We start from the raw sequence: 13,487 nt of genomic DNA on the forward strand, positions 1-13,487 counted from the left end.
CAATCAAGCTGCACCGCAGACTCCTCGGGGCTCCTGTTGTGCACAGCTCATGAACACAGCTCGGCATTATTCAGCCTCACAGCACGTTACACTTTTTTTGTTGCGCTTTCTGCCGGTGCTGTCCTGAATATCAATGTATTACGTTTCACTGCGGAGGGGGTGGGTGGGTCGCAGGTCACTGTGTGCACGCCATGGATGTTGCCACGTGTGTGTATGTGCATTCATTTATTTGTGTGTGTGCTACTCATGGAAATCACATGCAGGGGAATTGAATAATATCCAAAACCCATCATCGCTTAATGACTGTCATAATTTTATAATTGGTGGCATAGAGCATTGTACCATGATTAGAGGAGCTGCACAGGAGTTGGACTATTGGGCCTAATTTGCTTCACTCAGTGTCAGGATGTAAAATAGAAAAAAAACTCCACTAATGATCACAATCTCTGGATGTTTATTAGATGACATGCTGTTATATATATACATATATATATATATATATATATATATATATATATATATATATATATATATATATATATATATATATATATATATATATAATGAGGTGATCTCAGCTAACATGATGAGCTGATATCACATATGAACAGGAAAACGAGATTTATAAAGATCTACACAGCAGAGAGATTTACACAGCAGTACTTTTTTGTACTAAGTGTGAAGGAAGATCAATACAGAAAAATTAAACTTCTTCTGCAGAAGTTGCAACCTTCTGCATCCGGCTTCCTTCACATGGAGCGGCCAGTCTTGCTACGTGATGACCTCATGGCAGATCTTGATCTGAAGGCTTTAGTTTCCGTCTCGATAAGACATCCGGCATGTCCGCAGAAGTCCTGCAAAAGACAGACGGATCAGTCATGAGGGAGGCTTGCGTTGTGTTCGCTGAACTAAAACCTTTTCCTTGATATAACTGAGATTTTAGATGATCTGCACTACGTAATTCCTCATCTGTTAAATAACTGAGCCAAACAGTGCATCAGTGTGTTATCTGGTTTGTTTTTCTTGTTTAAATGAGACTATAGTGCTGAAGTGTGACTTCAGTTGTCTGTCTTTCAAGATGCTACACATTGAAAAGTACTCTCTTTCACAAATGTCAGTGAAGACCTGAAAAACTGCTTCGTTTTGAAGGTCAGTGCAGACTCTGCTGTCTGTTTGTTGTCACACAGGACAGCGCATGAAATGCATGATGACATGATTGAAATATATGTGGTAGTGCCATTGCCATAGTAACAAAATTAAAAGTGAGTGACTTTGAAAAGGAGGTGATACTTGGTAAGGTTCACTTTCAAAAGCCCCCCATTCTCCTCTAAATTGCTTGTAGTCAGCCAACAAAAACCCCCACGTCATTATGTAAGGCGTTTTGTTGATTCTTTTCTTGACAGTTTGGCTATGGTTTAAAAAAAATGTCTTTAACTCTCAGAAATAATAAAGGTAACCCTTACCTGTCTGGATAAACCTAGTTAGAAAGTCATTCAAATGGAAAAGTAGAGACTGAAGTGCTGAAAGGAAGTCAACATTCTCTAAGTAGCGCATGTCATCAGTGAGACTGTCACATAGTAACATTTCAGTGTTTTTTCTCGATCTTACTTTAACACCTTAGTGTTTATATTATAATTTTTAAAAATAGCAAACAGTTAATTAATATAAGGCATAAAGAGCAACAAGAACTACCAATCGGGCGACACAGCAGATCTGTACATATCAAGATTCTGAGTAAAGCCCACGATAGTACTGCATGTGAGATATACTGCACTACTATGGAGCTGCTGGCTTGTGTATTATCACAGCTCTCAAAGGTTTTTGTAGTTTTTCCAAGATCCATTCATGCCCAGATTAGATTCTTATAAGTCTATCAACATGCTGACTAGTTTCTGCAAAATGTGATTCATACTGCAAAGCTTAGGAAATTAAAAGTACTCTTATATCCAGGAAACATAGCATTACAGTCACAGGAACTATATTACAGATAAGGTATATTGAAATGCCTTTCTGCTGTACTGTGGTACCATTCACATCCCTATTTTGATCATGTATAATTATCAAAGGAGACAGACCCCTCATCCGGGTTGGCTTCAGCTATTGTTCCAGCCTCCACAAAGGTTCCCATACGACTCTTAGACCGTTCCAGATTAATCTGACTGTGAGTCCCTGGCAAGACAACAAGAGAGCATGGAAGCATTAAGTGTAACAGTACATGTTTAACTAGCATGTGAAACAATGAGCACTAGATCATACTGAGAAGGGTTATACAGAGGGGAAAACACTTATTTGGATTGTATAGTCACATATATGTATATAACATGGGCCTTAACAATTAAGGCAGATAGTTTTAAATGAACGCTTAACTTAAACTAAAAAGATAATAACAGATACAGGTGTGGTTAAAAGTTTACATACAATCATTCATTCCTCATGGGCATGAATATCATGGTAGTTTGGGCTTTTAATGATTTCTTTGAATTGTTCTTTTTCCAGATTGGAATGATTGTACAGCGTACATGTACTTTTCCGTCGAGCTTGAAGTTGATGATTTTGGACCCGGGGCTTCTTTCTTGGTCACCACTCTCTCAGTCCATGTTCTCGTAACACTCACTTCACTGAACAGTAACACTGGTGTTCCAGCAGTTTCCAGTTCCAATGTTGACACATCCGAATAACTTGCATTTATGAAAATTGCTTGAACTGATTATGTTGGAATCTGTGGTTGTCTAGAAATCACTCCAAGAGACCTTTTCAACTTGTGTAAATCTACAATTCTCCTTCTTAGATCTTCACGGAGTCCTTTGGACTTTGGAGTGAGTGCTATCAAACAAAAAAATTTTAAGCTGGCAAAGATGATCGTGATCGCGATGACTACTGAGAAGTAAACGGACCTTGGCCTTGTCAAGTTAAAAGACAGTGCGCATGTAAACCTATGATCATAAGTGTAGGTATAAGCAGCTCATCTAAGTGCAAGAATATAGCTTCAGAGAGGGAATTTTAGGACGGGAATGCAGGCACTCCTGAATCTTTCTGTGATTTTGACCTTCACATATGATTTCAATAAGTTTTAATATGCAACATTTAACTCAAACTGATAAAACGAAACAAAAACACATAATTTGCAAATGTTTCACTCAGTCTGGTAATAGTTTCCATGTTTGAAGTCAGCATGTCAAAAACATGAACCTACTTTCACTGGAGCACAAACATGCACAGATGCACAGTTGGCTGCACAGCGCAAAAACTGTATGCAGACAAACGTTTCCCCTGGCTCATATTTGTTAACAATTAAGTGAAAAAAAAAGCAGTTAGGAAAGAAGGAAATTATATTATTTTTTTTAAGCGCACTCAGTGAGACATTAGACAGATGGCTGAAGCGCTCTCTCTGATAACAGCCTGAGCACAACATCTGCCTCGCTGCTGTCAACTGCAGTGTTTCTACAGGTGTCTGAGTTTTTATCAAACAAATAAGGCGCATAGACTCAATGCAGATCAGTATCAAGTGCCTTTGAGTGTTATACGATAGCATTATTAACTCACTGGCTCGCTCCTTCATTTCACCCACCTTCTCGTCTCAGTGTCTCAACTGGCTGATCAGGAGCAGGATTGGCAGGCGCGGGGTGCACTCTGAAGTTCGCTGAGGATTTTAGCCAAAATGCCTTTTATTGTTATCGTGAACACACTTACAAATAATAGCATCGAAAAATATACAGGTATATATCAAACTGCTTACCAAAGGATGGAAGGATGTGGTTGACGTTCAGCCAAGCTTTTATGAAGGGGTAGATTGCTATTAGCAGGCCTGGAAAGCATAACAGTCCAATAAATTTATTAATTAAGGCCTGGCTTTACTCTAGTTCCCTTATGGTTGAAAAGCAGCAGATTTACTGCAGTGTTAGTGCAGATAACTGTCACCACGAGAGAGGAAAGCATTTGGTGCTGCAGATGCAATGAGAAGCCTCATTAAAAATGGGCATAAATTGTAATAGTGTATTAAAAAATACAAATTCAATCACCTGCATGGACTAATTCACACCAATCAGTGTAATTTATTTTGTTCAGTTGTTTGAAATGCAATCTCACTGCCTCCTGCTCCCGTGAGCCTTAACGGCTCATAAAAATAACAGTTTTTAATAGAAGTTTCCATACTTGGAGACTTTGCGGAGAAACAATAAGGCTGTTTGATGAAATATCTATTCCCAAACTGAAATCCACTCGACAAAGCCTTCAGATTATTCTCAGTGCAGCAGCTACAGTGTGCGATGTTTCGTTCAGTTCGACTCAAAGTACAAAGTAATATCTGAACCGCTGGGCTCGTGTGCCTCTCTGTGGCACTGTGCTCCAATTCAAACGTTATTGATTTCCCTCTATAAGCCAGAAGATCTGGCATTACACCCCCGGCAAGTCCTGAGGGTGGCTGTGATGCATGTTTGTGCTTAAAATGTCATGAAACTGCGGAAGGAGTAAAAACAATCTGCTGAGAACACTCTGTTTATACTCATTAGTCAGCCTATGTGTTGGAGGCAGCATCGCAGCACACAAGCCCCAAAACACATAATTAGATGCTACTCAGCTGCACAAATGCTGCCAAAGCGAATGTTTCTGTCAAGCGGCTGTGCGCAGTGTTGATTTGTCAGATTCTTAGTGCACATTACAAAGTCAAATTAGTTACTGAAAGATGATCAACTCATCAGAGAGGATGTTTTTTGCATTAACTATGCATGCACTCTGATGCCATCGTCCTGTGATTGAAAACCCTGCCCTTTTGCTCCTTCTCTCCAGGAAACCGGTAAAGACACTCCTTTATCTTGGCAGCCCAGTTCCTCTGGCTATCAGCTGGCTCCAGTTACAGCGCTGTATCAAATGAATGAGGGATGGAAAACTGACACTGACCGCTGATCTTTCACCTGAGTTTTTGACATTTCATTTCAAATAGATATTCCAGTGAGATATAAATGTGCGCTCCCTCACTTTTTTGGCCTTCTTGAATTGGATTTTTAGTGAATTAACAAATTAACTCACTCACAAAGAAATGCACTGTGTAATAATCTCTCCGGTGACGCACCATAATGTTTAGATACAACTATTACCTAAAACCTTCTGTTTAACCTCTTAATATACAACGTATCACTGGTAAACCCTCCCGGGCCAGGGTTGAATTTTATTTTAGCTACATGCTACATGTTAAATCAGAAAACTGTCTGAAATGTTGCATTTTAAATTTTGGCACTACAGTTTTTCTTTTAACGGCTTTTCCCACTTGAGCCTCTTGGCCAATATATCGATTGGACTCTACCCCTAACACCACATGGGTCACCAGATGACCAGGTGGCTGTTAAAAGGTTAAAAAAAATGTGAAAGCCACAGAAATAGAGCATAATAAAATACACTGTGTGGTAATAGCAGAAGTTTTAGCATCAAAAACTGCTTAAAGTACCTGAAGTAAAACTACTAATTTTGCAAAACCTTAGCCAATATTATTGTATTAATAATGTGTATTAATATGTATCAAATGATGTGTATAATATGTTATTCTGGGGGGCACAGAGAAGGCCAAACATATCATATGGGCTCTCTCAAAAGTGTGTAGTTGGACATCACACGGACTTTGTACTCAGTTATAAATTTCTTGCATGAACCTCTGTTGTATGAAAGTTCAGGGCTGCAGTGCATGAGAGACAACAGATCTGTCATGACCTCCTGAAAAATGTCATAAGTTAAAAGTTACACACAGCAATAGCAAAAAGCAGGTTTAATAAACAAATGTAATCCAAATATCCAGAATCGGCTTATTACTCTCCCTATAACTGCATCACCTATAAAATCTTAAGACACACTCACCGAGGCCCCCCGCTCCCAGGAAGATACCTCCGACTGCATCAGCATCGCATTCCCTGGATACCCCAATGATGATGCAGCCCGCCACAATGCTGAGCAGGGCTGAGCCTACCCGTAGCCCGTGGTACTCTCCGGTGCTGACAGGGTTCATTCAGCACGTGGATGCTCCCCGCCTGCTCCCCCCACCACATGCACTGTGGAGCCCCGACACTGTGCTCTGCTTTAACTTGGGCCCTCAACTTTAATGTCCCCGAGCCTCACCCCACTTCGTTTTTCACTCTCAATGATGCAGAAACACTTTCTCTAGTTAAGCCTCAGTCACTATATTCTGTTTCTTAAGATACCTCATGCATCTTTAAAGATAGAGCTCTGGTTTCCATTGACATAGAAAATTAGAAAACTAGTGGCTCTGACTCTTTTGACTGTGAAACCCATGCTACAAATCTGATCATAGTCCTCCGGCATCAAGTATCAGGGCTGCAGCAAATACCCTAATTGCAATTCTCAAACTGTTAACAAGTCTTGTAGAGTTGCAATATGCTGAAACTTAAAGGCAAGGTATGGCAGCATGACTACAAAGGCAGCACAGAGGAAACTGTGACAGAGAGACAGTTAGATTACGCTACTTTTCTGATTTGCCTGTGAGCTTGAAGGGAATGTGTAATGAAAGGTTCAGAGAGTTCTCCATGTGGTGGGGGCCTGAAGCCATCCACAAAGGCATGCAGTTGCCATAGGAATAGCATATCCATGGCAACGGGGGAGGAAGGGTGGGTAGGGGGTTAGAAGGATTAACACCGGTGAGTAGGGTAACAAATGAGCATACTGGGTGGAAGAGAAACTGTGACACATTTACTGTTAAGAAAGTAAACTCCATCTTTTCTGGATGATTGCATGTATTTTTAATCAATGCTGGTAATGCGGGTCCTATGTGTGTGTGTGTGTGTATGTGTGTGTTAGTGACACAGCAATTAATGGCTGACAATAATGACTCTTGACAGCCTTTGTGGCATGTCAACCTTTAAAATCAAGCTAACTTGCAAGGGGCTGCAAATCCCCAGGAGTGAACCAGCCTTCCAAAGAGATTTATCAAGTCCTTTGGGGTCATCCGTCCCCCAGCAGACCAGAACATAAAAATGCCACATTACACCAGAGACTCATGAAACATCCCCATCATGGTGTCGCAGAAAGTGAAGGAGCAGTTCTGAAGGACAGAGATGTAGTTTCTGCTCAAGGTATTTGTTTTTTCTTGCTGTCCCCCAGCAGAAAGAGAAGCACTAGAAGTCCTGAACCTCCTGATGTTTACAGATTCTGATGGGCTAACAAACTGAATAATAATACAGAGTCCTGTATACATCTGATCATTCATTAGGGAAAATAACCACAATTGTCCATGTATTTCTTTTCTGATTATACAATTCACAGAGAGGTTGGAGTCAACTGAGCTCTTAGAGGGTGCAAGGCCATACACTATGGACAGTGCTGGGGAGTAACGGAATACATGTACCACCGTTACGTATTTAAAATACAAAATATGAGTAACTGTATTCCGTTACAGTTACCGTTTAAAAAGGTGGTGTTCAGAATACAGTTACTTTGTTGAAATAAAGGGATTACATGGTGGTCTTTTCCTGTTTCATATGTCAGGCTATGCCCTCGCTATTTTTTGTAATTCCATGCTGGCAGTGTTGGGAAGGTTACTTTTAAAATGTATTCCATTACAGAATACAGAATACATGCCCTAAAATGTATTCTGTAACGTATTCCGTTACGTTACTCAATGAGAGTAACGTATTCTGAATACTTTTGATTACTTAACATATTATCATGCATTTTACAACTACGTGAATGTACTATTGTTGTGTGATTTATTACTATTACTGAAGGTCCGCGGCTCCGAACCGTAGTAAAGGGACCTCTGACTAATACAGTTCCGTGTCGGGCTCGTAGCCGAAAAATTGTTTTACTTTGTTGTGTGGGTCAACTCTGCTTGCGAGAGACAGAGAGAGGCATTGAAAGGCTGCTCCAACGGAACTTATTGTTTCAGAGGAAAACACCAACAAAGCAAGTTTTAATAGCTTACTTACAACTGGGCTTGTCAGGCACTCTTCTTGGCTGCAGTGGTTATTATTATATTTACAATTTTCCAGCTCCCGTTTTTGCTCGATGACAACTTGTACTTTTCGACTCTCCTTTTTCTCCCTCCCTCGCTCACAGACACATAACCAGTCCATTCTCCCTGCAGCACGGACTACACTGCCCATGAAGCTACATTCTGCATTCTGCCTATTAGCTTAGCACAACAACAACAACAAAAAAGCGCTCTCTCACCCAGGAAACACGCAGAGCGTCGCCCTGTAACCATGGCAACCGTAACGCTGCCGCCTGGAACAACAGAACGTAGCTGTCAAACAAAACCGAAACAGTCCTGACCCGCCACAATATGAAACAGGAAAGTACCGCCGTGTAATCCACAAAGTAACTGTATTCTAAATACCACCTTTTTAAACGGTACCTGTAACGGAATACAGTTACTCATATTTTGTATTTTAAATACTTAACGGCGGTACATGTATTCCGTTACTCCCCAACACTGCATGCTGGTGGAAACCCAAACAAAACACGCATTAAGAGGCTCAAATGCCAGGCACTCTTTTTGGCTGCAGTGGTTATTATTATATTTACATGCTTCCAGCTCCCGTTTCTGCTCGTTGACAGCTTGTACTTTTCCACTCTCCTTTTTCTCCCTCCCTCAGGCTCACAGACACATAACGGGTATGGCAGTCCATTGCGGGTGACCGTGGCTCAGGGGGTTGGGAAGCGTATCTGTAACCGGAAGGTCGCCAGTTCGATCACCGGGCTCTCTGTCCTAGTCGTTGTGTCCTTGGGCAAGACACTTTACCCTACCGCCTACTGGTGTTGGCCAGAGGGGCCGATGGCGTGATATGGCAGCCTCGCTTCTGTCAGTCTGCCCCAAGCTACAACCATAGCTTGCCTCCACCAGTGTGTGAGAGTGAATGAATAGTGGCATTGTAAAGCGCTCTGGGTGCCTTGAAAAGCGCTATATAAATCCAATCCATCGTTCTACACTGCCCATGAGGCTACATTCTTTAAGGCGATGCCTGTAACACTCTGCCTGTTGCCTTCATATTGTAACGATGGTTAAGTGTTATTGTACAGTGACATGTTGGTGATCTCTGCACACTGTTGTTGTTCCTTTAAGATTCATGTTTGGTTGTGGTGTACAGGAAGGGGTGGGTGGGACCTGGTTGTTCTGTGTGTGTGCCAGGCTGAAGAGAGGTGGAGTTCGAGAGCGCTTCCCCCTGAGTTAACAACCCGCTGGCTTATGTGCCAAATAAACGGACAAACTGAGACCCCAACCGTCTGGTTCTTGTGAACGTTACAATATTAAATCATTTTAAAAAATATTTCTTCACGTCATTATGAGACACGAGATTGAGACACAGGCATTTGAGCCTCTTAATGTGTGTTTTGTTTGGGTTTCCACCAGCATGCAGTGTTGGGGAGTAACGGAATACATGTACCGCCGTTACGTATTTAAAATACATAATATGAGTAACTGTATTCTGTTACAGGTACCGTTTAAAAAGGTGGCATTTAGAATACAGTTACTTTGTGGATTACACGGCGGTACTTTCCTGTTTCATATTGTGGCGGGTCAGGACTGTTTCGGTTTTGTTTGACAGCTACATTCTGTAGTTCCAGGCGGCAGCGTTGCGGTTGCCATGGTTACAGGGTGACGCTCTCGCTCTGCGTGTTTCCTGGGTGAGAGAGCGCGTTATGTTATGTGTCTGTGAGCGCGAGGAGGGAGAAAAAGGAGAGTCGAAAAGTACAAGTTGTCATCGAGCAAAAACGGGAGCTGGAAACATGTAAATATAATAATAACCACTGCAGCCAAGAAGAGTGCCTGACGAGCCCAGTTGTAAGTAAGCTATTAAAACTCGACTGTACGCTGTGTTCCTGTTTTCCTCCGAAACAATAAGTTCCGCTGGAGCAGCCTTTCAACTCCTCTCTCTGTCTCTTGCTAGCAAAGTTGACCGTATTAGCCAGAGGTGTCTTTACTACGGTTCTGAGCCTCGGAATAATTTTCTATATGAGATCGTTGCAAAAAGCGCAGCCTTACCTATTGTCCACCCTACTGTTACTCATTTTATATTAAGATTTAAAAATGTAGTTGGTATTGGTATGGCGAGTAACCTTCAGTAATAGTAATAAATCACACAGCAATAGTACATTCATGTAGTTGTAAAGAAGCATGATAATATATTAAGTAATCCAAAGTATTCAGAATATGTCACTCTCATTGAGTAACGTAACGGAATACGTTACAAAATACATTTTGGGGCATGTATTCTGTAGTGGAATACATTTTAAAAGTAACCTTCCCAACACTGACCATGAACAATGTTGCCCTTTTATCTATCACAGGGCTAACACAGGGAGACAGATAAACCATTCATGGTCATATTGACACGTCAGCTAACCTAACCCATGCACTGTGGGAGGAAACCGGAGTAAATCCACACAAGCTTTCACACAAGAGAGCATGCAAACTCCACACAGAAAGGAACAGCCAGCTAGATGAGTCACACCCAGACTGTCATATGTGTTATATGAATGTTAACATATGCACATGCAGTAACAACATTACGATAACAGTTTCAACTACTGTATTTTTATGGATTTGGAAGAAATTTATTTTTTAAAAAAAAGAAAGAAAATAGCCTGCGTTGGCCGGGAATCGAACCCGGGTCAACTGCTTGGAAGGCAGCTATGCTAACCACTATACCACCAACGCCTCCTTAGAGGAAGATTACTCAAATTCACTTCAATCCATATCGATTTATATGAACTATATGTATGTTTATATTTTATATGTACTGCATATTATGGCTTTTCGTAGTCTGTCTACAAATATTTGCCGTTCTAGAAGTGTCTATATTTGGCCATAACATGGGGCTATTTTATTCTATTTTTTCGCCGAACCAAATACATCCATACTGCTGACACGGCTTGTTTTCACACCGTAATAAAATCGAGCAGCAAAATAATTTTCCCAAAGAAGGGAGAAAAAAACGCAACTGTGGCCCGTACGGGGATCGAACCCGCGACCTTGGCGTTATTAGCACCACGCTCTAACCAACTGAGCTAACCGGCCACTTACCAAAGATACAGTGGTACACTATATATACTATATACAAATGACTAATGGCTGGGCCCACAATACAATACCAGTGTGGACAGCCAGCCCCAAGGTTTTTACTGTCTTACTTAAAAACAGGCCTTCTGATTAGGACTTATTACGGAAGAGGATTAGGGCCACTGGAAAAAAAAAGTGGGCACTCTTTCTTTTCCAGAATTCTGAGATTAAAGTCAGAATTTTCACATTTCGACGTTTTTCATAAAATATCACTTAGTGACACAAGCTAAAGACCATATGTAGCCACAGCACAGCATGCCCACCTTTATGATAGGCATATACAAGGTTTATGCCACAGACCTCGTGGCGCAACGGTAGCGCGTCTGACTCCAGATCAGAAGGTTGCGTGTTCAAATCACGTCGGGGTCAAACCTTTTTTTGTTCCACAGTAAAACGCACGCTTAAATTGTAATCTTCTGTCTTACAAGTTGCTACTTACCGCGTTTGCACGCGTGGTAAATATGAATACAGTTTTTTTTATCGACATTAGATTGAGTGCTGCGGCGGTGAAGATTCTCACTCTGAAGAAGCTTTGTCTTATAATCCTAAATATCATCGCATTTGCATTTAATTACGTATCTGCGAAAGCGATATTGGCAACGTTAACAAGGAGAATTATTAATAGCAATTCAAAATAACAAAGTAAAACGGTGGGCTCGTCCGGGATTTGAACCCGGGACCTCTCGCACCCTAAGCGAGAATCATACCCCTAGACCAACGAGCCAGCTCGAAATGCAGCATCGTCGTAATCCAACAAAACCAACAACAGGTCCTGAGCTCACAATTAGTAGTAGTTTAAAAATTAAAAATCTTTATGTTACGTGTAACTGCAGTTGTTTTTGTTAGCTATAGATCTCTACATGAGTTGGTAAAAATAAAGCAAACAAACAAATAACAAACTGTCGTTATTGTTCGGCCGACTGGCTAGTAAAAATGGATACAGAAAGTGTAATGCTAGGGCCACGGGAGGATTCATCTCAATACAGATAAGTAAGGCTCATTAAAAAGTGTTTACCAGTCCGACTAACTTTACCTGATTTATTTTACCTCGAAGTTTTTGCAAGCAGCTGGCTCATACTCTTACATAAACTTTATAATTACTCAGCACCACATGCATTTCGGGTCTTGGGGTGGAGAAATCCGTGCATTGAATCCAAAAAGGAAAATCACATACCTAAATCCACCATGCTATTTTGCCCTGCAGGGTCGACAGCGCCAATATTAACACTCACTGGTCTCACTTGGCTAAGCACTAGCCTGCATTAACCAGTGACCAGGCCTACTGGTATAACCTGTTAGTTAAGCATTATGTAAGAGTGACACATCAATGCTGAACTGAATGTAAGTGAACTGAATTGTTTATTGTCTAAGGAGTCTTGGATACCATATTCAGCCTTGCACTGTAAAATGTGGTAGTTCTCAAAGCTGACCAAAAAAAGGAACCTTGTCTGGCTGTGTCACCTTTGTCATGACTGTGTTACAACTCTGAGTTGGAGGACCACAAAGCAAATTTGGCCTTTACTGAACCCCTCATTTCACTCTCTCTAGCTCTCTGTTTAGAGTGTCAACTCCAAATTTTTGAGAAGTACCTTTTTATACATGGGGATACAATTAAACACAAGTTACCTCAAGCAGCCAACAATAATAACATATTTTAACACAGCTGTATATAGCAAGATGTGCCTTCTCTCTTATTGTGCTTTAGTGGTGCCTTTCCAAAAACAAAACAATGAAAAGTTTGTTTGTTTTGTTGTGTTAACTAATTATTGTGGAAGGTAACACAAGCAGGTATTTAATAGGCATTAAAATGTTTGATTATATTCAGTGCTGCCATCTTCGATTGCTAAATTGGTTTATCTGCTTCTCTGACTTTCGAAATCAGATAAAAATTCCAACTGCGAACTCGGAAAAACTCGAAATTTCTGACTAACTAACCGACCTAACGTGTCGGTAGTGATATCAGTAATACTGGGCCTGTACTTACTTAATATGGGATCATATCAAAAACAGCGCTATTTTCCTATCATTCTACAAATTAATAAAGAAAACAGAAATCAAAATGTTAAGGGCTGTTTTAATGGCATTTATAGTATTCCAGTACAGTTGTATTTATTTATGGCAGTAGTCTATACAATTATTGCTGTACAGTGAGCCATTTATACATGTTTCGTATATGGTGTTACATATCGTTAGCTTCATAGCATAAGTGCCTAAGTCATTGACTTAGTCAAATGACTTAGGCAATTATGCTATGAAGCTAACGATATGCAAAGTTTGCATTATACTGAGTTTACTGGCTTATTGCGGAGAGGCCCGTGTCACGTCCTTTTCTCAAGGTTTTTAAGGGATAAATACAAAGTTCACTTTATTTAAAATTAACATTATGAGCCAGAACATTACCACAGGCTGCTACTGTGTGTAGCAGTCA

General features: G+C 40.8%; 1 protein-coding gene and 4 non-coding genes across 5 annotated transcripts; 1 reads left to right on the plus strand and 4 right to left on the minus strand.

Moving 5' to 3' along the window:
• Window positions 1-616: 616 nt before the first annotated feature.
• On the minus strand, window positions 617-6,019 carry kncn (kinocilin). The gene is made up of 5 exons (XM_085390077.1): window positions 5,845-6,019; window positions 3,737-3,805; window positions 3,569-3,640; window positions 2,076-2,169; window positions 617-854 (listed from the first exon to the last, which is right to left on the minus strand). The coding sequence occupies exons 1-5, from the start codon at window positions 5,990-5,992 to the stop codon at window positions 785-787; spliced, it is 453 nt and encodes a 150-aa protein (XP_085246203.1). The 5' UTR covers window positions 5,993-6,019; the 3' UTR covers window positions 617-784.
• Window positions 6,020-10,585: 4,566 nt separating this feature from the next.
• trnag-ucc (transfer RNA glycine (anticodon UCC)) lies at window positions 10,586-10,657 on the minus strand. Its single transcript has one exon. It is a non-coding gene; the product is annotated as a tRNA-Gly (tRNA).
• Window positions 10,658-10,943: 286 nt separating this feature from the next.
• trnai-aau (transfer RNA isoleucine (anticodon AAU)) lies at window positions 10,944-11,017 on the minus strand. The gene has a single exon. It is a non-coding gene; the product is annotated as a tRNA-Ile (tRNA).
• Window positions 11,018-11,356: 339 nt separating this feature from the next.
• trnaw-cca (transfer RNA tryptophan (anticodon CCA)) lies at window positions 11,357-11,428 on the plus strand. The gene has a single exon. It is a non-coding gene; the product is annotated as a tRNA-Trp (tRNA).
• A 283-nt stretch (window positions 11,429-11,711) lies between these two features.
• Window positions 11,712-11,783, minus strand: trnap-agg (transfer RNA proline (anticodon AGG)). Its single transcript has one exon. It is a non-coding gene; the product is annotated as a tRNA-Pro (tRNA).
• Between the last annotated feature and the right edge of the window lie 1,704 nt (window positions 11,784-13,487).

Source organism: Rhamphochromis longiceps, linkage group LG18, assembly GCF_057381845.1.
Source record: "Rhamphochromis longiceps isolate RC_006_pf linkage group LG18, R_longiceps_female_GT1.1, whole genome shotgun sequence".
In the NCBI taxonomy this organism is placed as follows: domain Eukaryota; kingdom Metazoa; phylum Chordata; class Actinopteri; order Cichliformes; family Cichlidae; genus Rhamphochromis; species Rhamphochromis longiceps.

Excerpts from the sequence above, each read along its gene's own strand:
- kncn (XM_085390077.1), bottom strand. The coding sequence starts at position 5,992 with ATGAACCCTGTCAGCACCGGAGAGTACCACGGGCTACGGGTAGGCTCA. Across the intron at positions 3,806-5,844 it reads CCTGGGAGCGGGGGGCCTCG|GCCTGCTAATAGCAATCTAC; the intron begins GTGAGTGTGTCT and ends TATGCTTTCCAG. Across the intron at positions 3,641-3,736 it reads CCACATCCTTCCATCCTTTG|CGAACTTCAGAGTGCACCCC; the intron begins GTAAGCAGTTTG and ends TAAAATCCTCAG.